We start from the raw sequence: 25,955 nt of genomic DNA on the forward strand, positions 1-25,955 counted from the left end.
CTGGGGACCTGTCACAGCACTGGGACTCTTTTCCTCGAGCATGGGAACTCGTTGACCTCCAGAAAGTGTTTTCGGAGCCGGGTGTCAGCATCCACAGGCGAATTTGTCGTCCCTGCTCCTCAGCGGCCTTTTACCCTCAGCTGTCCTCCCCCACCTTCTGTTCCAGACCTACAGATTCGTGTTCTCCATTCCTTCCTGTCCGCAGCTCCTGGATGTTCTCCTGGGCTCAGTCACCGGGACCTGATAAGCTCAGAAAAGTGGGTGCCCGCGTCATGAAGTCAGGCGATAATTGCCCAGGCCCACAGCTTGCGCCTGGGTGCCTTTGCCTCTCTGCTCTCAAGCGGTCTTTAATACACACTCAGGCTGATGGCTCTGAAAGGCTCAAACGTAAACCTAAATTCGAAAGGGGAAAAGAATAGCACCAGCCTGAATATTAGTGAGCCACGTGTATTTTAAAGCTACAAGAAGTACACTCGTTCTCTGTGACCGTCTCTGGAAAAAACTGTGCCAGCGGTATTTGTGGGGGATCCAGCACAGCCGTGTGCCCATTCCAGAGAAGCACCACGACCCGGGGGTTCTGAGTGGGCTTGTAGGGGAAGCTCATAAAGATCAAGACAGAAGTACCCAGAGGAAGAGAGTCAGGTCTCTTGTGGAGAGACCATCCATTCCCGCGGCAAAGAATCCTTGAATCCTTTTCATTTCTGTCCTGAAAATGCCCCCACTGAACTTTGTGCCCCTCATCCACTGACTGCTCCGTGGGCCTGATGTAATCAACAACCCCCCACCACCACCATCCCGAAATACTAGTCGGAATTACTCTGTAGCCTTGGCTCATGCTTCTTGATTTGAGGAAGGGCTAGATGTTGGGTATCTTGACTTAACACAAAAAAATTACACGTAAGAAGACCTGATTACAAAGTGTGCCATGGAAGGAAGCAGACTTGAGCATTTTTGGGGATACAAAAGGTACACTGCTAAATATTAAAAAGGAAAAAAAGAAAAGAAAAATGGAGAAGAAAGGTGTGTGTGTGTGTGTGTGTGTGTGTGTGTTGCCTGAGAACCAGGGAGCCAGGCAGCAGGATGCTGGGAGGCTGATGAATTAGAGCGGAGATTCAGGAAGGCAGGCTGAGGCTCACGGCAGCAAGGGCCATCACAGCAAATTGCCGCCTGCCTTCGTACACCGTGCACTGTGGAACTCGCCCTGACAGTGTAATTTAGCAGCTGGGGCAAGAGACAGGCGCCCTGGGCCGTTGCCACCTCTGTCTAGATGCCCAGGACTTTGTTTCTGCGTCCTTCTGATTTCCTGGTGTTTGCCAACTTCTTCCCTGTTTTCCGCTTCTCCTTTAAATGTGTTTCTAATGAAAGTCGTCATTGGTTTATTAAAATGTAAATGCTTCTTCAAAATGTGTATTTCTTAGACCAGGCATGAGACAGTTCCCTGAATTTATTTTTCTGTCTCTTTTCGTCGTAAGGCAGGGTGGATCAGATCTGTTGATAGAACCATAAACAAGCAGAGTAGATTGGCTTTGTTCCTCAGAAGCAGCGATTTCTTAGAATAGGAGGGAGGCCCTTTTAAACTGTAAATCACTGCAGTCCGTTGTCCGCTCCCGCGCGCTCCCGGTGCCTGGGCGCCCCGCGCTGTCACGTGGACACACACAGCGGGGCCGGCCCTGGCCGCAGTGTCCGCGCCTCCCTCCTTTCAGAGCGCGGCCTCGGTGGTGTGAGCAGTTCTTTGTATCCCCGACTCTGAATGGCCTTCCTCTTTGTTTCCTTCTCCCTGCTTCCAGAGCTCACCCCCAGGTCTTTAGTTCCTTTTCCTTTTCCTTTTTTTCCCCTCAAGAAAAGAAGTGACGGGTAGAGGCAGGTCCACTAGGTAAAGAGAAGGAGAGGCCTGGCGGTGTTTTCACCTTCCGATTTCCAGGCACCAACAAGAAGCAAGCTCGGCAGCCACAGCTTTGCTCTCTCACATGAAAAATAGATTTTCCGTGAAATCATGAGCCCTTTCCCCCAAACTGCTACCCTCACGGTACCTGCTCTGCCTTCTCCGGTTGACTCCTGCTGTAAAAAGATTTCACGTTTCCATAGACCTGCGAGCTGGCAGCGGAGAGAATGTGGCGGGGCGGGGGCTGGGGGGTTCGGGGAAGCGGTGACACATTTCAGGTAATCGCTGTCAGAGACGTGACATTTTCATTCATAGCTTTGTCAGAGTAACCTTTGGGGGAAGGGGGGGTTTTCTTCTCCCACGTGAGAGGTTGCCATTCATGTATTAATTTGCTGTTACATTTTAAAAAAAGAAAAGAAACAACATACAAGGAAATCATTTATCTTTTTATGATCCGTTTTTCTCCCCAGAACTCCTCCTTCCCTTTTTTTTTTCTTTCCCCTCCCTGAGAAGTATGTCTTCAGCAGCTCCTGCTCCTTCCTCAGGCCCTAATACCTGAATCTGCGCGCATCGCCCGAGCCTCAGTGCCATGGCGTCACAGGATGTGGGGGACGCGGAGGCTTCCCCACCCTGTCACGAGGCAGGGCCTCCTCCCCTGGCTCAGGGTGGCTTCTGCTCACAGCAGAAACCCAAACTGTGATCTCAGCTGTTTGTCCACAGCTCTGGGTCTGTCAGAGGTCATTTGTCCCCCACCCCTAATAATTAAGAGGTGAGAAGGTAGACGCCCTTCTGGGTGGAGGAGAGAGCTCTGGTACTGTGGGGTCACTGCTCAGCCTTCCCTGAGGAGCTGACCCCAACAGTTAAGGACCTTTGGCCACCTGGACCCACCCCTGGCTTTTTTTTAAAGTCTAAAACTAAAGAGACTATCAGAAATGTTTTTTTTTTTTAATTTCTTCTTCTGCCCAAGTCAAGGTAGTCTAGAAATAAGCAGGCCTCTGTGTGGAGGTGTATGAAGAAACAATGACGCGGGGCGCCTGGTGGGCTCAGTGGCTTAAACCTCTGCCTTCAGCTCGGGTCATGATCTCAGGGTCCTGAGATCGAGCCCCGCATCGGGCTCTCTGCTCAGCGAGGAGCCTGCTTCCCCCTCCCTCTCTGCCTGCCTCTCTGCCTACTTGTGATCTCTTTCTGTCAAATAAATAAATAAAATCTTTTTTTTTTAAAAATGGCGTGATCCCTACAGAGACTCTAAATGTAAGCTGTTTGCAAGTCACCAGAGAAGATGGAGAGTGTTGGAAGTATGACCCCATCTGTCCCTGACGTGTCACAGGGGTCCCTTCATTCCAGACTCCTTCTGAAGGCTTAGGAAACTATTTCCTGTAAACGTGTAGCTTCTGCTTTATATCCAGTTAGCCGGAGAACCGGCCAGTTTTATGCATCAAGATTCCAGACGTTGGAAGAACAGAAAGTTTACCTCGATGTGCTCTTCCCTTCACAGCGTGTCTGAGATGAAGATGGAAGAGATTTTGTCTGCTCTGACAAGGGACGACTGTTTCAAAGGGAGCCGGTGGGGAAGCCAGGTGAGTTTTTTACTTAATGTACTTGTGAACAGTCGTCCCTCGTTTCTTGATCTGGGGTGATGGAGACTGTGTGCGTGGGACAGTTCATTCCTCTGTCAAGCAGGCATTGAAGGGACCATGAACATTAAGGGAGACCAAACCTTGATTGTGGTTCTCTCTCTTTGCCTCCGGTGCATTTGCTGGTCTCATCCGGTTAATGGGCTGCCGTCCATTCTGGAAGTCCGCCGGGCCGCAGCAGGCTTCCCAGAAAGGAGGGCTCCTTCTGGCCTAGAGTGAGTTTGGGGCAGGGTTACATGCTCGGCCCTGGTGGTTCCTGTCCAGATTATCAGCGAGGACAACAGATGGGACCCATCGGCCCAAGACAACATGGAGGAACGAGATCTCTGTGTCCTTTCAGACACCCCGCTTCACCCGTGTTAGTGTGGGCGCCGCACTCCGAAGAGGAGTAACGTTGAGATTCAGGGAGAAAAACCCGTGTTATCCAGGCAGTTCCACGGAGAGACCCGGGGCATCCTTCCCTGCTGCTTCTCTGCGGCTGGGCCCCTGCGCGGATGCTGCTCCCCACCCCACCCCACCCGTGCCCAGGAGACCCACGCGTCACAGACACGTGTGTGTGATGTTGCCGAATGCAGTTTTGTCTATGAAATATTAATTATTTAAATATTTTACATTTGTTTTCCTAAGCCTAAGGATAGGCTGGAAAATTAGAGCCAAATAGATGCGGGGTCAGAGTTTCTTTTGTGTGTCAAGAGGTGTCTTTACTTGGATCGATCTTCGCCCCGAGGCTGGGACCTGGTTTGACGGCCCTGACTTCAGTCCTCTTGTTGCAGAGAGAACCTGAGGAAACGTAGCCTAGAAAAGGCAGAGGGACGTAGTCCCAGCACGTGTCCTGGGCCCTGCCGCACTCTTCACACACTCGGTCCCATGGACTCCTGCCAGCGGCCCCGGCCGGCGGGTGCTCTTGTCGCACGTCCTGGGTGACAGGACGAGGCCTAGAGCGAGGGGCGAGGGACGTCCACGGGGCGGCCTGACGTCGGAGCACGTGGTCGGCCCGCTGTGGCAGCGTGCGTCCCTTACTGTTCCCGAGACCGAGGCAGCACAGCTAGACGGTTGTTCGTTCCGGTCACCTTAGCCATCGTCGGCACTGGGGTGCGACTTGGTCAGTGAGCGCCCCCGCAGCAGAGAACCCTGCAAGCGAGAGAAGCAGTTAAGCAAGACTCTGGCGATCCGCAGTTGCTTTAAGCGGTATTTCATCAGGAAACATTCCGCAGTGATCGTTTGTTGTCAGGGGAGGGGACCAGTCAAAAAACAGACTCTTGTTGGTCCTGGCACGCTTCTTCTGCATGCTTCTAGGTCGGGTTTTCTCATGTTCCCCTGGACACTTCATTACAGGCGCGGGACAGTATGGGGGAGGCAGGGAACTGTTCCTGCAGGCAGCGCAGGGGAGAGGTTAAGGGCACGGCCTCGGGGTCAGATTCCTAATCCCTGTTCCAGCTCCGTGGCTCTGGGCAAGGACTAGAACCTCCTAAGCATTAGTGTCTTCGTACGTCATGTTCCTGTTCTCGTGAGGAGATCGGAGGATTGAGTGAGAAAGAACCTAAAAACCCCAGCACAGTTCTGAAGGGTGTCCGTCGTCGTCGTCAGTGGCAGATGCGGGATTCAGAGTTCAGACTCGGTGACACGAAGCCCGGGGCTTTCTGCTGTGTCGCCTGCAACATTAGCATCTGTCTGCTCCCCAGAAATAAGAGCAACCGTGAAGCCACAGAAGGAGACGGTGAAGCCTCAGTCCCGTCTCATCTTTACTTACACTTCCTGGGACAGGCTCTGGTGTCGGTGTCTGTCCCCGAACCGGGCACACACCAGTTCTGTCCGGGGAGCTGATCGTCAGGTGCTTCTGTGGATGGGATGCACGTTCCCCCCTGAGGGGGCAGGGCAGCCTCAGTGCCCTCTTCTCTTCCAGGAGCGAGCCATGGCCGTTCCTCCACCTGCGCCCTCCCATGGCCTTGTGCTCCGACGCCTCCCCACCCCCCAACCCCCAACCCTGTAAGTCCCTTCCTGGGCGTGAGGCCAGCCTTGAAGTCTAGCTGGGTCCCCAAGGCAGGCAGACTTGGGTTTCAGTCCCTGCCTCACAGCTGGTGGTTCTGCAGCCTGGGACAGGTTGTCATCTCTACAGCCTTAGTGTTCCCATCTCTAACCTGAGAACACAGGTGCCCATCTTGAAGGTTCCTGTGAGGTTGACCTAAAATTCAGCAAAAAACACTCCATGCACTTCTGGGCCCTGTCAGTTTGTCCCAGCCCCAAGCTCCTGCCTTGATGGAGGGGGACAAATAGCATATTTTTATATTTTTAAGGTGTGGTGGACTTCATTTTTAAAAACAGAAAAACGCTTAGAGCACCTGGGTGGCTCAGTCAGGGAAGCATCTGTCTTCGGCTCAGGTCATGATCTCAGGGTCCCAAAATTGAGTCCCACATCAGGCTCCCTGCTCAGTAGGGAATCTGCTTCTTCCTCTGCCTCCCGCCCCCCACCCCGCCCCTGCAATTTCTGTGTGCTTGCTTGCTCTCTCTCTCTCAAGTAAATAAATAAAATCTTTTGAAAAAAAGAAAAAAAAAAAGGCCCAGCAATGTTGGGCTTTCACTGATACCAAAATAACAGGTTAGCTTAGAATACTAATCATACTAGGTCCCATGTGTCCCGCTGATGCAAACCTGGCTTGTTTAACCACAGTTAACTTGAATTCAGAGGCCAAAGAGAAACTAAATGAAATTGACTGCATTCCTAATTATCACACAGATCTACAGCCTGGAAGAGGGGTTTACGTGTGTGATCCGTGTGAATAATAAGACGAATAAAGTGGGTGCTAGGTACAACTTGTAGTACCGTTTCTCGTAAGAAATACGGTATGTTTTAATTGCTGTTCGCAGTCTGGGCAGTTGTGTCTAGCACATGAACCGGCATCAGACAGATAAATGTGAGCTCAGTAAATAGGCTTTTTACACACGTAGCCAGACACCTCATTATAAGGCCCTCTTCTCCTCGCTCGGTTGAAGTCCATTGTAAATGTCCCTTTGGCACATACATTTTTGGGCTTCTGTGAACAGAAAGAGAGTGAGTGAAGCATCTGTAAAATGTATATTTCATATTTAGGTGTATGAAATATATATGGCTACGTCTGGGTGTGCGAATCCTCACCCACCTACAAAGAGAATAAATTTGATCTTTCAACTTTACTGGGAAGCACCCGGAAGGTTCTAGGGAAGCGTGAGGGTGAAACTCCACTTGGCAATCAGGTGATTAAAACAAAACCCTTCCGTTTAGTTTTTAAAATACCTTAGAAGTTAGCAATATCAAGATGTGCTTACCAAAAAAAGGAAAAAAAAAAAAAGCTATGCTCCCCCCCACCACAGCTACCACCTACAACTTTTTACAACAGGAAAAAAAACCAAAAACAAAAATTGCAGCCCGAGTATCTTCAGCTCCTGTGTTGCCTCTTGATAGGTGTGAAATTTTCATCTTCAAAGTATGCACACAATCCAAACATGTTTGTTCTTCGAGGTTTTTTTTGTTCTACGAAACACGCCTGTAAACGGATCTTAACAAAAAGCCTGGGTCATGGTGAGATATTAAAATGAGATAGCAGCCCCTTTCGTCAGTCCCTTTGATCGTCTCTTCTCCCCGGGATCAGTAGGGCTTTATGGACGAAGGAATCCTGAGCGTGGACCGTTGGAACCGCGTTTTACTAAGCTAGCCCTGGTCCACTAGTTGCCAGTTAGCACCATTAACCGGCACTGGGTCTGAGCGTCTTTGAGGGGTGGGCGCGCCGGTCCTGCAGGGCCCCCGTGCGCCCTCCGGGCTTTGACCCACTCTCATTACGGCAACGTTTTCCCTGTCTGGGCCCGAGCTGGTGCTGCGTGCTTGGCTCTGCCCCGTCTTCAGTTTAAATTTAGACTGTCCTCCCCGGAAGACAACTGAGAAACACCTCATTCTCAAGAGGGGTAATTTTAAAATAAAGTATTTCTGGAAGTGGGGGTAGAGAGAGAAAGACATGCTTTTTCCTGAGTATATTGTGTTTTCTGCATTAACTTTTCCTCATATTTCCCTAAAACTGACCTCCTCATTTCAAATGCGTGAACCTAGTATTACCGCCTTTTTTCTACCTATTTCACTTGTACACACACATTATATATGTGTGTGTATGTAATTTTTTTTTTTTGGGTTGGAAAGAAAAGATGCCTCATTTTGAAACCTAAAGGGGGAATAAGAAAAGCCCTTTGTAATATATTGCCATATTATCACTAAATCCCCTGACAGTTGTGACACAGAAGCAAGTCACCTGTCACTTAAGCTTGAGGTCTCTTTAATTTTCTCCTGGAATTCGCACCAGGCTGTCTTTAATTTGAGGCCTTTATTGGAATTCTGAAACCTCTCTGCCTCCCTGGCTCTCAGATCTATTCTGAGAGCTGTTACAGAATGTATACAATAACCAACAGAGGGATTCGAGCGGGCTGGAGCTCTGTTTATCTAACACTCTAGAGGGATTTTTGTGCTCATTCGGTCCTGGCTGCCCGGCTTTCAATATCGCTTTGACAACCATTCTGCCCTTCTCATTAATTTTAAACAGTTAAAACACAGGAAAAAGAGGAAAAAGTTTTCATTATTAAAGTGCTTTACTTTTTAATAACAGAGGATTCTGTCCGCCAGGGGAAAGGGCATCCTCGCTAATTTCACATTCATATTAAAAAAAAACACACACACAAGGAAGGTGACAGTTGCGTTGCTGAGGTGGCTTCACGAAAGGAGGGCAGCAAAAAAGAAAAAAAAAAAAGTTTGCGTTTCACATCAGTTAAGAGGGTAAAAAAAAAAAATCCTTGTTAATGACAATAGCAAATGTCCACTTTCATAACACCGCCCCTGAGTGACTTTTCTCTTGACATTTGAGTGGATAAAACCCTTAGGGGACCATGTACTGTGAAATCAGCTAGACTGTCATCAACCAAACAGGTAGCAGGAGTGATTTGACGAAGCTAAAAACATCTTCAGGTTGTTAAAGTCTCTATTAATACAGAGAGAGGGACGTGGACCCAAAGAATGAGGCTTTTTCTTCTCTCCCCTTTGTTCTTCCTTTGGCAGCTTTAAAAGGGAAAGAGACTCTGGAGCCTAGGTCAGGCTCCAGACACAGGTGTGGACACCCTGTCTTCTGCGGCGTTAAGGGAAGCAGGGACAGGGGCTCACACTGTCTCCTGGTGACCCACATGGGCGGTGGGTGTTGGCTACTGTAGAGGCTGGGTACCATCTCTGAGGGCATCGATGTCTTGGGGGAGACGTATTAGCCAAGTTGAGTTTGGAGAATCTGGGTTCTCTGGATCTCAGATTCACGTTCAGTAGAAAGCACCCGTGTTTTCAGACATAGGAAACAGGGGTCCCTAGCTGGCTCAGTTGGAAGAGCGTGTGACCCTTGATCTCAGGGTTGCGAGTTCAAGCCCCACATTGGGCTTCGAGCTTACTTTAGGGGAGAAAAAAAAAAAAGAAGGATATAGGAAACAACACTCAGTTTTAGGGGGATATAAAAAAAGGAAATCTTTTCTCTGGGATTTTTGAAGAATGAAAAGGATATGAGTTTTTATTAACGTTTTCTGTCTGTAGAACCTGAGTGCGTACAGATGTCATGTTTGCTATGGAGATAGTGTAGTCTTCTCTGAATGTGGTGTGAAGGAGCACCCCCCCACTCCGTGACAGGACCTTGGCATCCAGCACAGTGGGCTGAAAGAGTGGATCTGAAACACTACAAGTCTGTGCCTCCCCAGGAATGAGGGAGCACGCTCTGAAATCCAAGGACAGGCTCAGTGTCACGCAGGCCCCTATGGGGCCCTCTTAAAGAGAAGATCCCATTGTTCCCCTGAGGAGCTTGAGGGAAGGGGAAGATTTAAGGCCTTGGTAGGACACACAAGTCATGTGAAACCTGCCTGTGTTCAGTGATGTTTTAAATGCCCAGATTGGACTTGGAAAATTCCAGAGTGTCTCCAGTGGGCATTCATTTTGAGCAAGAGGCCAGGAGGATGAGTAAGTAAGTAAACAAGTAAATAAATAGACCCGATCTTCTCCCTCACAAAGCCATCTTCATCTCTGCTTGACTTTAACATCCTTGTGGCTCCCGTTTTTCCTCTAGTAATATTGAAAGGATTACCCTTGTTGGCCCCTCAGTGGTTACCGGGTGATTTTACTGTTATTAAATCTATTATAAAGTGCTTCATTATTCCTGACTCTGACTCTGTCTCTTGTTTAATCCTTCCGCCACCCTCCCAGAAATCCCGTGCTGCCGGCCCCCAGGAAATCCGAGAGCGAGCCACAGTCCTGCAGACGGTATTTGAAGATTACGTGCACTCCAGTGAGAGCAGGGTCTCCTGGGCGAAGAAAGGTCGGTGGATTTCGTAGGTGCTCGTGGATGGACAGCCCCCAGGATGCTGTCCCACCTCCACCCGCAGACCCCCGACAGGCTAAGAGGCCAACTGGGGGTCTCTGCTCTCCAACAAAAGCCTTCGGCCTCCCTTGTTCCACAGGGTCTAGAAGCAGGCACAGAAGGCTTTAAAGCGATATTAAATGCTAATTTCATCCTTCCCCATGTTTCACACAAATGAGGCTTTATCTTGGCTTACATAGGACGAGAACTTTGACCCAGTGACTTGGATCTCAGGGATCCATTTTTGTGTTTCTTTGAAAGCCGCATAGATGAGACATGACATGTCAGCAAAGACCGTTGTAGGCATGGAAATTGGAGTTGAAGATAAGGACCAGAAGCATCAGACCTGAGCCGTCTTGGTTTGGTCATACAAAGGAGGATGAGAGAGAATAGTACCGAGGGCAGGCCTAGACCTTGAACCCAATTCCTAGGGAATTTCCAGGAGAGCTAGGTGTTCATTTACTGTTCAGGCCCTCTTATTGGATAACGTGGCTCCTGGGATCACCAGGCATTAGTGGGAACTCAGCAGTTCATGCAGGAAAGGGCTTAGAACAGCAGGATGTTTCTTACGGCGGTATGCCGCGTGTCATGGCTGGTGAGTGTGTCGCATGTGCCGGTGAGATGCGGTCCGTGCTGGGCCCTTCTTTCTGCTGGTTACCTGCTGCTTTGAGATGAATGTCAGGCTGGCTTACCAGTATGTGAGTGCCACAGCATCAGCTTTTCCTTTTAGAAATTGAAAATTTAAAAAAAAAAAAATCGTTCATTTAACAAATAGTTATTGAATTAGTCACTGTTCTAGGTGCTTGGGATACATCAGGAGTCAAAACAGAAACCCTAACCTCTCTAACACTCTAGTGGGGGGGGGGCAGACAGTGAGCATAGTGTAAATAAATAAATAAATCTTTTTAAAGGGTGTCAGGAACTGTAGGAAACACAGCCGGGAGGGAGGTGAAGGAGTGAATGGTCAGGGTGAGCCCTGCTCTGAAGGCAGCTGAGCAGAGTGAGGGTCACATACTACTAACAGAAGGGCTGCCGACAGAAGGGTGTGCTAGGCCCAGAGGAGTTTGGGGGCCGGGAGGGAGGCCCGTGTGGCCAGAGCAGGGGAGGGCCCATGCAACAGAGGAGACTTGGAAGCTGTCAAGGACTTTGGGGGACCCCAAGGGCAGTGGGAGCCATGGCAGGACTTGGAGCAGAGATGTGACATGGCCCACAGGGGCTGGCAAAGATGGTCGGTGTGCGAACAGACTGGGGGGCAACCGCGAGGGCTCGGGGACTGGTTCCAGATAGTTGTGGTCATCAGGAAATCGAGCACAAGAATGGGTTAGTCGGCACGTGTTCTGAGTGCCTACTGTATACCCTGGCACACTACACAGGTAGCCCTCGGTGGCCCGTCACCCTGGAACAGACCAGGACTGTGTAGGACGGAAGATGAAGTCCGGGGAATGGCCCCGTGACCAGACCTACAGCGAGCGCACAGCCTCCCGGCCCGCGCTCTGCCCGTCGCCCGGGCTCCCGTTTCCCTCCGGTGAAGTCCCAGTTCCTGAGGGTTTTCCTCTGGACCCACGTTCAGAGAAGCACCAGCACGCGTCTCTCGGGAGTAGATGATCTGTCACGGCGGCGACAGGCGTCTGTTCACAGGCGCAGGAGCGTGCTGGGCTGCGCCGCGAGGTGTCGCGCGGGAGTTCTTGGTCCGGGACCAAGCGGCGATGAAAAGGAAGAACTCAAGGCCACGTCGTCGTTTCTGTCGTTGGTTTTGAGGTCAGAGGTGTTTTGGATCTCCTGGCGACACTAGGACTGTCTCGGGGTGCTGGCCGTCAGAGTAAAGCTGTAGCGAGGCGTCCTGCGTGTGGTTTACTGTTTTCGTTGGGCGTCGCCGCCGCGGGAGTCGGTCGTGCCACGAGACAAGCCGAGTGACGGGTCTGGGGGATGCGGGGCCGCTCTGCTGGGGCGGGGCACCCAGAAGGCGGGAGATGGGCATTTTTCCCTGCCAGCTGACCTCCACCTCAGACCGGCGATGGTCCGGCAGGACGCCGCCCGTGGCAGGTGTCGGCCGCTGCAGGCCCCTCTGCTGCCTCAGCGCGTGCGGAGCGCGGAGGGGGTGCGGTGCGCGCGGGGCCGTTCAGTCCACGGCACGGGACGGCCGGCACCTCACAGGTCCAGACCGGCTCTGCCTTTCAGTCTGCGCGTGCAGATTCCCCGCTACTGACGGGCCTCCCTTATAGGCCATTCCAGAGCCCACCTCATGAATAATTAACAAAGCAGCTGGGTTTTGCCTTTATGGCAGAAAACTAGTTAGAACCTGGGCCAAGGACGTATGCCTTTGTTTTCCTTTTGCGTTTCCTGGCCCAGTCATTGTTCACAGCCAGCGTGGGATTGCCGTCCGTTTCCGGAAGCAGTCGCCCTTTCCCCTCATCTCTTGCCTCCTTTGGCTAGATTCAAGTGGCTCAAGACTGTGCCGACAGGAGTCTGCACTCCGGACTCCTGCAGAGAAGTTGCGGAATCTGGAGTTCTTTACCTACGAACCTCTGCTTTCCTGCAGTGGGGCCCCTCCGGCTTCGGGGGCCGCGTGCGGAGGAGTCGTGCCTGCCCAGGAGGGGCCGCTTCTCCAAGTCACGAACACCCAAGCCACTGAGGACAGATTAGCTCCTTCCCTCCCTCCTGCGGCGTGATGGCAGGCGGGCAGGTGCTCGGACAAGCGCTTTGCACCGTGTGTCGGGAGGGACACGTGTCTCCCCTCCCTCCCTCTCTGACCGCAAGTATCATCCGTAAGACACTGCTGTCCCTGATCAGGTGGCCAGTGACTCTGACTTTAGGAACAGGGCTGAAGTAGGTTTCTCTTACGACTGTGAGACAGGAGCCCGTCACTCCGGGGCGCGCCTCTCAGGGACCGCAGCGTCCTGCGGCGTCCCCAGTGAACACCCTCTCCCTCTGCTCTCTGCTCCTCTGGGCCTCACAGGCCCTGTTCCCGTGGCGCGTTGTCGACATTGCCCCCAGGAAGCCTCTGCGAGCAGCTTCTGCAGGAATTCCTGCTTCCCTGGACCATCCAAACACGGGAGGCCATTCAGGGATGTGAGGACAGCCAGGTGTCGCGGGCCGCAGGGAGACGGGAGCCGTGAGGACAGGGAGGGTCAGTAAAAATACACAGCGCCGAACGCTGCGCAAGCGGTGGTGGCAGGAGAAGACCCGTCTGCCCTTTCTTGGCAAACTCGTTCCACCCATGGAGCTGTTGGCTGGGCGGCTGCGTGTCCGGGGACAGAGGCTCCCCAACCTCAGCTCTTCCGTTTGGTGCAGGAATAGGGGCTGCTGGGCTTCCTGGGGAGAGCGGTGTGCATGAGGGGGCCTGGGCCAGGCCTTGGACCACTGAGACTGTACAGGTGCGGAGTCTCTGGCTTGGCTTGGTGGGGCTGCCGTCCACTTCGTTAGACCTCGAGTCAGGGTTGAGGCTTGGGAGGGAAAGGGGCGGGGCGCGGGGAGAAGAGGCCTGCTCCTCCCGGGCGGTGGCCGCGGGGCTCTCCCGAGAGAGGAGGACTGTGCAGCTCTTGGGTCTGGAACCCGGTGTCAGAAGCAGCGGACGGTGCAGGCCATGTGAAGTGTTGAAGATTCCCCTGAAAAAGCGAGTCCCCGGGTATTAAAAAGGACAGTGAGCACAGACGGACGGCGGGGTGCAGGGGAGAGTGCACACAGGCTGACGGCGGGGTGCCGGGGAGTTGCCTTGGTTATTATTTCTCATCGATTGGGAAAAGGAGTTCACTTTACTCAGTAAATAGAGCTTTCACGGATTCCCAGGATCCTTCCAGGAGCTGATCTGCTAAAATGACACTTTTTATTACTGTTCATAAACGCCAATCTCCCGGTGCTGCTGGGATATTACGTTTAAGCTGTGGGCAAACTTGCCAGTCCAGTGGCTCGACAGGCGAGGGCGAGCGAGGCTGGTGTTTAGAGCCTGCTTTTCCGTGCGACGCGTGGTGCTGGGCTCCGGCTTGGCCAGGGGGAGAGCCGGGCTCGAAAGGGAAGGCAGCTGTGCTGGGCTTGGGGCCCCTCGGAACCATGCCCTCCTGCCCTGTTGCAATGAGAAGGGCAGACACTGTCGTTGGAACTGCAGTACTTTCCAGAGGAACTGGGTATAGGAACGTCTCTCTTTCCTCAAAGGAATACCGAGATAAGGTGTAGCCAGAGCTCCCCACTCCCAAGAACCCCGTCTGCCTGTTCTCTGGCAGCGCCGGGCTCCAGAACAGGGGCGCCACCGCCTTAACTTTAAGACAGGACCGAAACCTCCACGACGCGCTGTCGGACGGACATCTCTAGGCTGTTGGCAGTGCTTCAGGGAGGAGGGACCATTTTGTGGGCTATGTTAGGAATTTAATAATTGCCTTCCTCCTCTTTAGAATTCTGTTTTCATTGCCTTTTTTATGCCGTTTTCAAATGGGTAAGGAGCACTGTATCAGTAAATCTTAGGTGCTTTAGAATGAATTTGGTTTTAAAATGCTGGCAGTCCACAAGGACATGGCAGCCGTCCCTGTGGAGGGCGGGTGGAGGCGGGGCCTGCGGGAGAGCAGCCACCGCCCCCGTAACACGGCCTGGCGGTGAGCAGAATGACAAGCACAGTAAAGCCTTGGGAACCTTTTGAATTTTATAACATGTGCATGTATTAGCTATGCAAAAAAGTAAGTGAAATTGAATTAGGAAAATGTTTCCGTGACGTAAAGTTCTGATGATCTCGTTTTTCATGAGGGAATGCCACACTGACCATGTCCTAGTTTCTTCACTTGTTCTGCTTTTCATTCATTTATACAACAAACACTTACCAGCTGCCTGCTGTGTCCCAGCTACCATGCAAGGAAGGCCCCAAGCCTGTGACGGGGAAGAAAACGGGCCCCCTGCCGTCCGGGGTGGGGACACGCTGCACAGTAAAATCTGAAAATAGATTGGGTTTAGTCAACAAATACTCGTGTCCTCCTGGTTTATTTTTTGAGGAATTAAAAAAAAATTACACAAGTTAAGATCTGGGTGGTTCCTGTATGTGGCGCTGTCCAGGCTGTATGTCGCGCGTTGTCCCGCAAGATAAAGTGGGCAGGACGGCCGCCAGGCCAGGGCCCATGGGGCGCTCCGAGCCCCCATCCTGACGGCCTCTCCGACCCTTCTTCCTCCCAGCTCTGCAGGCCTTCATCCGCGCCTACGCCACCTACCCCCGGGAGCTGAAGCCCATCTTCCATGTCCGGTCGCTGCACCTCGGCCACGTGGCCAAGAGCTTCGGGCTGAGGGACGCCCCCCAGAATCTTGGTGTCGCAGTTGTGAAGAGAAGGAAAGCAAACCCAAGCAGGTAAGCTGAGTGGAGTCTGCCCCGCGACGAACGCTGGGAGTCAGGTGGGTGTGGAGAGCTCGGCGCCCAGCGGCAGCCGGGAGGAGCCGTGCGAGGCTGCTGCGCTCCGTGTAAGCTCCTCCGTCTTTGGTCCTGGTGGGAAATCATCACCAGGGTCTGCCCCTCTCTCAGGGTAGTCAGTGCTTGGAGCCAGAGGAGAAACACCTCCTCTGAAGGTTTTTAAGGCACCCGCAGAAATGCAGTGGGGTCTCCTGCCGGGTCCAGATGTTGTGGGGATATTACTGGGGCAGCAAGACAAACCTGTGGTTGTCCTCCCTGCCCACCAGCAGAGTGACTTGGGGACTTGCTGGAGTCAAAGCTTCAGATGTGCTGTGGTTCACCCTGGAAAGTTCTCCAGGGCTTGTACGAAAACTTCTGGTGTGTTCTGTGAAATCTGCCTGGCCCCGTCCTGGTGAGCTGGAAGGAGCGGCGTGTTCCAGCTTAGTGCATTTCTCCTGCTGGCTGGGTGGGCCCTGAAAGGCGGGCTCCAGGGGCCCCCACGGGACGCCTCACACCATGTCGCTCTACTTGGTGCTGAGCACACTCAGGGGCAAGCGCCAGGCACGCTGGCAGAAAGCATGTTCCCAGCTATCCAGAGGTCCTCCGGAGGAGAGGGAGGAGGGCTGCCCTGTAGGCTGAAGCCTGGGCTCCACAGTTTCAGGAGGTCGTGAAACTCTACAAAATACCTTTGCAAAAGGTCTTTCTCTCCTCAGAGCCAAGGGGTACCTTTAATACCAGCCCCAGCCCCTTTGCAGGAAGCAGAATCCTTCCGATCCCACGGGCTGCCTTTAGGGGCAGTTTGTGTGGCACGTGGTTGGGGAGGATTGATTGAACAGATACTGGGGGGCAGGGAACCCTTGCACGCTCTGGGCAGTTACTTTGTGTGGAGCGCCGTTCTTTCTGCTTATTAATTACAAATGCCACGTCCACCTGCCCTGACCGAGAACCGGTGCACGTTTCCTGCACGTCCCCGCACAGCGGCTGCTGGTGCATTTGCCACCGCCACCCTCGTCAGCGCCTGATTTCTCTGGGGCACGGTGACAAAGGGAGAGAGGGCCGCCCGGTGCAGGGACGTGATCGCTGGCCTTGCGTGCCAGGGACTTGAACTCCGCTGCAGTGCCGCTGTGATGGGAGCCGCTGGGCTTTGGGCCGCATCTCTGCTTAACGTCCCAGGGCCTCAGGTTCCCCAGCTACAGAAGGGAGAAGGAAATGGATGTTTTTAGCGATTTCCCAGGACTGTTTTGAGAATCAGCACAAGGGCGGGTCCTACAGATGAAGCACCTTAGAACACAGACCTGGCAACCAGGTGGGCTCATGTCCTGGAACATCCAGTTTCCTGTTCCGGGACTTGGCACCTGCAAGGCTCTTTGTAACAGATAAAACTCACCTAATCTACTGCCGGCCTGGGGATTTTTAAGAGGGTTGCTTTTTTTTTTCTTATATTAACACCTCTCATGTGGGACTATCCTCCGGTAATTCTGTGAAGCAAATCGTTCTCCCCATCGCTGCTTTCATCCGTGCCCAGACAAGACGAAGACACATCGGCTCTGGTTTCTTCCAGGCGGTTTTGAGGTGCAGGGCGCTGCCCGCCACCCCTGCTACGTGTTCTGGGCGGGGCTGCAGCCGGCGACTTCTCTGCCCGTCCTCCCAGAGGGAGAAGACGCCTCCCATCCACTCCCAGGCACGATGGCGCCGGCCTCGGGTTGCCGTCTGGGGTTGGAGGCGGCTGCTAGCTCTCCAGGCTGACTTTGATTTTGAGTGTGTGAGGCCTGCGGTCAGGTCCGAGGGTGACCTCCCGGCGACCCGGAAGCCGCCGTCCTACCGCCGTCTCTAAGATGCTGGCACCGCAAGAGGATCGAATGTGCCTGCCAGCCGATGACTGGTGGGAAACACGTATTTGCTGCTTCCTCTCCCCGCAGATAAACGTGGCTCCCGTATTTTATTGTTTGCAGCTGATGTACCTTTATGACGGGGCATTTCATTAGCAAGTGTTAATCCAGATAGCAGCTCCTCAGACTGGGATGTCCTCAGCTCTTCCCCAGATCCTGGAAAACGGAGCGGCAAGGCAGGGAGGCCGTTGGGAGGGGGACTTGGAGCCAGCATTGTCCTTACCTTGAGAAGCCACTAGGGAGAGAGCGAGCCGCCGCCTCCTGCTTCGGCTGACCCTGCTAGCAGATGGGCACCAGGACTACTATACCCCTGTGAGCAGGGGATTTAACAGGGCTTTATTTAGGGAAGAATGGGCTGATTAGCCGATAAAGAGCATGTAAGATGGTATGGGGCGGCCTTTGATGTCTGGCTGGCGCGGCAGGGAGCCGGGTGATGAGTGACAGCAGTGTGTCACAGGATTACTCTGCCCGTGACAATGCCGCTCTCTGTTCTGGCCATGTCACCACTCAGCTACAGCTACTTTTTGGGTTGTTATGCCCTTCTTTTGAAGGCATTTCTCTCCACTCTCACACCCTCACACCCCACCCCTCCTCGCTAACGCAGACGGGCACTCGGGGGTGCAGCAGGCACCTTTTCTCGTTTGGGGAGATCTTGTCACTCCCGCAAGAAGAATGACTTTGCAGCTAATCTGCACACGGACCGTATAATCGTGGTCAGGGTAAGCGGCAGAGAAAACGTGACAGATTTTCCACACCTCAGTCAGGGCTCAAGCAAATGCCAGTTGCTGCTTTTTGAACGCTGGGAAGAAAAAGTCCGTTAAAGCCCACGAAGTGCAGAGAGTTATGCTGTGGCCACAGTGATTGTTCTGAGCTCAGGCGTCTCCTCTGAAATCCATCTGTCAAGAAAGAGAGTGGTTCCCTGTGTTCTGTATGGATGGATCAAGTAATAGTCCTAAATTCGCCAAATTATGCCGCATTCCACTTGATGGGGTTTACTGCCTGGAGTAGTTCTGTGTTCGTGCAAACCTCGGATACCTGCAAACCAAATCCACCTCACGCTGCACGAAATCCTGTCTCGCTTTGCTGTGCACCAGACGAGGAATTTGGGTGTTAGAAATGCAAACCAAGGGCCTGTGGGCTCAGGGACGTGTTTCCCTGCCACGGCACAGGGAGGGTCACCTCGTCCGTGCTTCTGCTCCTCCACTTGACCAGTCTTCAGGGAAAGAAACGGTGTCCCCAAATGAGATCTTAATCACCAGGTCTGTGGCTCCTTTTGCGTCCTTGGCTGTGACAAGGAGCGTGAGGCGTTTCTCCCCGGCACGCAAATACAGTCGTAGTTACAAAACTCTCCTGACACCTACATGCGGACCTGTCAGAGCCGCCCCCCCCACCCCAGACCCCGACACACACAGCTGCACAGGGAGTCGATGCTGGTGGTAAAATATTGAGTGGCCCCTTAGCAACATCCGTCACAAACACAGCCTTTCCCCCTACGAAATGCAGTTCCGATTTGAAGCTTGGTAGACTCAGCACTTGCTTCAGAGAAGCAAAGGTAACAGACCTTCCAGAATTTCCATCTTCCCCGGAGCCACGGAGGCCCGGTACTAACTGCTGCGGGAGGGCAGAGCTGCCGTGTTTGCCAGGGCGTCTGTCTGCGTAGGCAGCCGCACACCCGTCGCGAGCAGGCCTGCCGCGGGGGGCTGCGGATCCCTCACCTGTCCGGCACCGCGGAGAATGGTCCAGGAGCAGAACAAGCGCCTTACGGTCTCAGAGCCACCGTGACAATATGGAAGAGCGAGTCTGTGGCTTGTAGCCGCCCCCTCGCGTGAGCTCTGTGCGGGAGCCACGAGAACGCTCCTCTTCCCCTAACAGTTTAGTCTGTAGCTGCCTAAGACTTGTCTGCCCGGCTTCTGCACCTGTGTCTTTCTGATGTTTTTCTTAGTGCCTAGAAACGTCTGGGACATCGCCTTTACCAGGAAGCCAGTAACTGCTTCTCTGTTCTCGCCTCCCTCCTCTTAAAATTAGTCGAGGAACAGCAGTCTGAATTGTTGACTGTTCTTAAAGGAAACGCAGTTTTGTTTTATTTGTATATGTTTTCTCACACCAGCCTTCTTGAGTGTTGCCTGATCTTACCAAATGGGCAAACAGTCTGAAGCGAAGACGCTCTTAGCCTCGGCTGCTGGCCGCTGGCTGTGTGCGCGCGGCCGGAGCTCGACGGGCTGCGGTCAGTGACGCAGGGGCGTGCGGGGGCTGGCTCCCCTGGGTCCTGGTCTCAGGGCGCCCAGAGCCAGAGTTCCAGATACAGTGCGTCCTCCACAGCAAGTAAACATCCTCCTGGAGAGGGTGCGTGGCCGACTCCCCGTGTGAGTGATCACAAGCGCGTTATCCCCAGAGTTGAAACTGGGGGTTTTGCAGACTCCGTCTGGGGCATTTTTCAATTTTGAAGGCCTCTGCCCTCTCACTGGCTGTGACTGTCGCCTCCGGCTGTTCAGCGGTTGTTGAATAACTACTGAGAGGCCCTCCTGACCAGTGCTCTAGTGTCCCCTCGTGTCGTCGGTGCCGAGCCAGGGAGGGCCACACGGTGATGAGGAGTCGGTGATGCGCCACTTCCCCTGCTCGTGCCCTGGGTCGGGCGACTCAGGCTTTCTCCCTGTCTAGTCCCCTTGCCTCCCAGATGGGGGAACTGGAGCTTCATGGTGCCGCCGTGGGGACCAAACCAGGTGATGAGGGCAGGACATCGACACAGTGTCACACGGGAGCGTACGGAGCACTTGTTGCTGGTGGCTCTTCGCGCCCGCCTTCCCCGTCCCTGCGAGTATCCGTGGGATAGGGAGCGGAACGTGTGGCCACCCTTGAGCTTCGCTTATCAGGAACAACCTTGAAGACACGGAGCGGGTCCTCCCTGAGACACGCATGGGGAAGCGGCAGCTGCCCCTCCCTGCAAGGCAATATTCTCATCATTAGGAGCAGCTTGCCTGCCAATTTTTATGTGGCATTTACAGCCTCCCTAATATCACTTAATTAGCTGAAGGCAAGCCTGGAATCTTGCCCACTGTGAAAATTCTCTCGATTTCATCGAGCCAGTGATCCTGTGAAAAAGACAGATTGGCCAAACGTGAGATCAGAGGCCGGACAAAGCCACGCTTGAAAACGTGGGGAATCTCTGGGAGAAGCGCCACCTCTGCACGTGGCTGAGACCTCTCCTGACCCGGCCACACCGCTGGCCGCCGCGGCCGCCGTGCACAGGCCTCTGCCTGCCACTTCTCTGCCACCTGCCACCCCGCCGCCGTCGGTGGCAGCTCTTGGCCCCTCACCTTCCTCTGGCCTTCTGGACTACTCTGCGACCACTGTGCTCCCCTCTGACCTATGCTCCGGGCCGAACAGCTGCACACCCCTTACCCATCACCCTTGCAGCCAGCCCTTTGCTGGGTCTTGTGGCTCTAACGACTCGGGCACGCGACAACAGCAGACCCGCTCTTCCCAAGGACCTGCATCGCACAGCCCCCGTTTTCCCCATTCTCTCAGGGTCTATGCCGAGCACCCTGAGGGCCTAGGCCTCTGGCCTAGTTTCCCTGGCTTCACAGGGTGCCTAGGCCTGGGGATCAGCCCACAGAATGTGGGGACAAGCCGGTTCAGGAAGGTCAGATCATGCAACTTCAGCCTGAAGACCAGAGGGAAGAGCTAAGGACTACCCGACAAAGCCTTGAGGACAGATGTGCGTGTCCTGCAGAGCGAAGGAGCAGAACCTGCTCTCAGACTCCCCAGGGGAGCTTTATACACACAGAGGCCCAGGCCCCAACCCTGGCGACCCTGGTTCAGGGAAGTCTCAAGTAATGAAGAATGGGGTGGAGGTGGTCACTAACTTGACTGACAGACCCAGGTCCTTGGAGCAGGTGATAGAGTGCCCTTCGCACAGGAAGGCCGTGATGTGCCGGCCGAGTGTATGTGCGCTCTGAATGGGAGCGGATGAATCGATGCTGATGTAACGCGGAACCTGGATGAGCTGCCCTGGTTGTAGGCGGGACCGCGTCCACCTGGCCTCTGCTGAGCGAGAGAAGGGGAGTCGCTCGGAAGTCCGCCTGGATCGTTGCTTCGGGACGTTTGTACCAAAGGGAATGCAGTCTTGTGTGTTGTCCGGGCTGCCGCAGGGACAGGAGATGTGCTGCGGACGGTGGCCGGGTCTCTTCTGGTGGAGCACGTGGCCCCTGCAGCTTTTGAGCTCACTGCATTGCATTCGTAGGCCGCTCCGGGTGCGTGGCCTGGGGCGGGCACGGCTCCGGTGGAGGGCTCGCCCCTTCCCTGCAGCTCAGCCGGTACAAGACAGTCTCCGTTCCCTTCCCTTCTCGCCCGTCGGGGACGGTGGGCCCAGCTTCATTACAGTGGTGCACGTGCGGCTTTTTACGGTCAGCCTTTTGCTTCTACCACTATTTTTTTTTCTCTCTGACACCATGCAATTACCAGCCCTGTGCCTCCTCGTGAAACCAACACGCCCTCATCCCCACCAGGCTAATGAGGCGATTAGAGGGATTTCACAGTGACCCTGCTCTTCCTCCACACCTGGGTCACCTGCAGACAGCGGCAGCCACAGGGGGTGCTTTCAGTCAAGCAGTCAGGGCTGACAACAAAGAACAGGAGCCCAGCCAGCCTCTCCTGGAGGGTGCCGGGGCGGTCACGTTCACTCTCGGAGACCTCCAGGCGCCAGAGCTGGCAGAGGTGACTGGCCCGGCGCGACTCGGCACACAGCGGTTGAGGCGCTGTGCAGTAGGAGGGGCCCGGCCCATCGTTCGGTTGGCCTTGCTCGGGGCTCTTCTGGTTCGCGCCACTGGACAAATAGGAAAGGACCCCACGGGCCCCAGCTTTCCCCCCGCTACACATGGTTCAGTTCCGTTCTCGTCATCCTGGCCTGTCTGACTCACTCCTGTCATCTGTCCCCATGGTCTTTGGGCTCCCTTCCTGAGTAGGAAGGTGTGTGTCCCCAGCCCTTCTGTGCTCTCCTTACTTGACGAGGCCAGAACCTTTGCACCCTGTCACGACCTGAATGAAATGGCTGCAGGTCTTTTTCAGATACGCTCCTCATTCTGGCCCTGAAGGTACAGCCACAGTGCAGAGTGGAGAGCAGGGTCTTCCCCACGTAGTGATCCAGAAGACGGATGCGCACGGAGCCCCGCCCTGCAGCGGCTCCGTGGGTCTGTGGGACTCGGGCTTCTGCGCACCTGGGGCTGTGCCCAGTGCATGTGCGGGTCCCACGGAGATGACAGCGGGGCCCTGTGACCGAGGCTGGTGTCCAGTAAGCCGGCGGGATGTGGGCAGGCCTGGTCCCACGGCCCCGTGTCTGAGAGAGCCTGGAGCCCGTGCTCTGAGCACGTGGATGCCGCCTTGCGCACCCTTAGTGGAAGCTTCCAGGTTCTAGAGTTGATATTGGGCAGAGTAACAGGTATTCGGAACTTGCTACAGATGTTTCTCTACATGAGCAGGTCGTTGTTCACATAGCGAAAGAAATAGGTTTGAGGCAAGAGGTCCTTGGTTTGCGTCTGCGGAAGACTGGTTTGAAACAGCAGAGGAGCAGCCAGCCCCTCCTCTGGGTGGTAGAAGCTTGGTGTTTTGGGGGGCAGATAGCACACCCTCAAAAGCTCTCTGAGAAGATGGCAGGGAGAGTCTGGATCCCACTTTTTCTCTGGCTTCCTTCAGGGTCCAGAGGCAGAAGGATGCAGTGCAGTGGGGAAACCTGGAGCCAGTGTCCCATGTTCTGAGCTTGATCGTGGCCCTGGTGGTAGCGCACCCGCACCGTGGGGCCCGTGGGGGCCCATGAGGCCGTGTGGAGTGGGAGAAGGAACTGAACGTGGAGCACCCGGCCTGGAGCCGGTGCTGCTTTCTCCCACTGTCATCGCTGTCTGTAAGCGATGGGCGAGTGCTTCCTGGAATCCTCCGGAGTCCTCCCACCGCGGCTGGCCCTTGACTCTCCTGTTGTGTGGCTCCTCCGTCCAGAAGGCCTCTGCTCTGGGCCTCCCAGCCATGGGGGCCCTCTGCCTCCCCAGTGGACCCTGCTCGCTGCTAGAGCTCCTGAAGGTGAGCCCCGATGGACCACTTTCACTTCCCCCCTTTGGTCTTCTTTCCGCTCTGTGGTCTCTGTGAGATTCAAATGCTGAATGCGCATGATTTGCAAACACAAAAATACAAGGTGTTGTTATCATTGATCAAAGCCGTCCCTGGGCCACGTGACATGTGTCAGATATCTGATGATGGCTCCTTCTCTCCTGCCTTTCCTCCTTTCCATACTGTTAATAACAATAACAGTCAACGTTTAATGAGGGCCTTCGCAACAGGCACTGTGAGAAGCGCTTTGATTCATTAGTTCACTTAATCCTGTTGTGGGTGAGCAGACGGGCACGAGGAGAAATCGGGCCTTGGCCAGACTCAGAGAGTCGCTCGCCTGTGCGGGGCGGCGCCAGCGTCCTCCCCCTCGGAGGGGCCAGCTCTGGCCCGCGGCGCCGCCACCGGGCCCTGCAGCCCAGCGCCTCCAGCTGCTCCGTGGCCACAGTCATCCCTCAGCCCGGGTTCTTTTCAAACTCAGGCTCATGAGATTCCCCAAACGTGCCGCAGAGACTGACCAGCACGAAGAGGACAGCGGTCACATCTGTTGGTCTGTTAATGGTAAGCGCCGGGACTGCAGCTAGGACTCGTGTCCGGCCCCGCTGGGCCAGGCTGTCAGTGCGGCAGGCCGGGGGGACCTCCCTGCGTCCTGCCCCTCACAGGCGGGGCTTCACATGCACCCAGACCTCCGGGCCCATTCTTGACATCTGGGTCATCCTGGGCTTACGTTGAAACTGAACAGCTAAGCCCCTACTTGTCTGCACGTGTGATAGTTCAAACCACCCAGCTGCTTGCCTCTCGAGCAAGACGTTGTCTGTGCCCCTGTTCTGTTTCACCTTTCAGCTGAGGCCCGTCCCTCTGGCCTGCTAGGGTGCGGCAGGCGTTCCGTCATCCCGTGTGTTAGCTGTCCCTGCAGGCTGCTTTCCGTCGACAGATGTGATAAATGTGCCTCAGATATCATCCAGGGCATCCGTAACACTGTCAGACAGGACGGGCCCAGAGGGCTGAACTCGAGGGGGAGGGGGTTGGTGCTGAAATTCTGCACCGAGCCGATCAGTCTCTGACAGCGTTTTCAGGATATAGTCTTACTCGTTACAAGTGCACTTAATTGTTTCCCTGTCCACTCGGTATTTCTCCATCTTGGCTTTTTTTTGCAGAAAATTGAAACGTGTAAAGCACTCTGACATGCTTTTGGGCCTCAATGTGGAAGCACTTTTTGACATGGGGGAGACCGAGCTTGGAGGAACCGGTTGACTGGGGGGTATTAGCTAGGTGAGGGGCAGAGCTGGGGTTCCAGCCAGGGTCATCAGATCTCTCGTCTTAAACCCTTTCTTTCTCCTGCAGTGCTACCCCACCCAGCAATGTCTGGGCCTCGGTCCTGACAGAGTATCTGTCACTTGGGTACCTAATCTCGAGAGTTCCCATCCATTTCCAGGATTCTGATTCCACGCTTTACTTCCCAGTCTCCACTGTCTCTAAAGATGATCTCTGTCCTCGCCTTCAGTGTGCCTGCCCTGCCAGGCAGCAGACTGATGCAGCTTCTGTGTATTGGTCATCTGAGGCCAGCGTGGCCTGGTGGCGTGTGCGTTCTCAGCCCAAGGCTCAGAGCTCCCTTCTGCTTTTCACTGGGTCTTATTCTCAGTTGTAAGGCAGGAACCCACTTTTTATCAGTCCTTGTGTCCACAAAGCCACTCCCGGGAATTTTCCTGCAACGTCCACTACCACAGAAGGGCTCCCCTGGAATGGGGTGTCTTCTGGGACCCTGATAGCTTCACAGAAGCTAGAGTTGGTCTAATCCTAAGAAATCACAAAGGAAGCGTCCCTTATGTGGTCCACCCACCAGCTTACATCTCTACCGAAGCAGAATCTAAAGGGTGAAGGAGTCTTGGTACAGTTGCTTCTCCTTCAGTGACCGTGGAAGGTTTGGAACCCATGCTGGCTGGCTCCTTACCTGAACCACTTTGTTGCACCGGAGGGACTGCTCGTCAGATTCCCCCTGGAGCTGTTTGTTACTCTTACTGCCATCTGAGAGCCACCAAAACCCCCTCTCAGACACTGTTGCGGCCTTCATCCACAAGAGCAAGGCAGGAAGTAGAGACTTTTGAGTCTGCCTCAAGCCGCCTGAAAGCGTCCCTGTTTTCTACCGGGATCACTTAGAACACGGGCTTTTCTTCCAGCTGGGGGCCTGCCTCCCTGCAGAGTCCTGGGGGAGGGGGTGTCTCACTGTGGCTCTGGGTCATTCATTTTCGTGCAGAATCTTTCAGATCAGAAAAGTAAGTACACTGGACTCCTCCCTCTTCTGTATGTCTGTCTGATTTCAGAGGAAAATCCCTCACAGAATCAAGCGAACTAACAGCCAAAGGGAAGGACGTTTTGATAAGTGAAGAGTAAAATACTTTGATGTTTCAGCATAAGGCAAAAATCTACCATTTGATTTTTCTTTCCTAAAATATGCTTTTTTCTGATTATAAAAATAATACATGTTCATTGTAAAAATTCAGGAAATAGAGGAAACCTTTAAAAAACCCCTATAAACCCACAATCCAAGTTAACCTTGAATCACATCTTTTATGCCCTTCAGACTTCCTCTGCAAGTGCACGCATTCGGGTCTCTTCGTATCTGTAATGAAGCTGAACAAATTGTGAGTTTCTGAAGTGCCGTTTTTCACCTGTTACCCAGCCATAAGATGCACTCCATTGGGG

At 54.0% G+C, this 25,955-nt stretch overlaps 1 protein-coding gene across 1 annotated transcript in view; it reads left to right on the top strand.

Moving 5' to 3' along the window:
- DDX31 (DEAD-box helicase 31) overlaps positions 1-25,955 on the top strand; it is a 68,896-nt gene that overhangs the window by 36,892 nt on the left and 6,049 nt on the right. The window contains exons 17-19 of the mRNA XM_044264613.1: positions 3,378-3,459; positions 9,761-9,872; positions 15,066-15,234. Coding sequence (XP_044120548.1) covers positions 3,378-3,459; positions 9,761-9,872; positions 15,066-15,234 — 363 coding nt within the window. The remainder of the gene's footprint in view (positions 1-3,377; positions 3,460-9,760; positions 9,873-15,065; positions 15,235-25,955) is intronic.

Source organism: Neovison vison, chromosome 9 (genome assembly GCF_020171115.1).
Source record: "Neovison vison isolate M4711 chromosome 9, ASM_NN_V1, whole genome shotgun sequence".
In the NCBI taxonomy this organism is placed as follows: Eukaryota; Metazoa; Chordata; class Mammalia; order Carnivora; family Mustelidae; genus Neogale; species Neogale vison.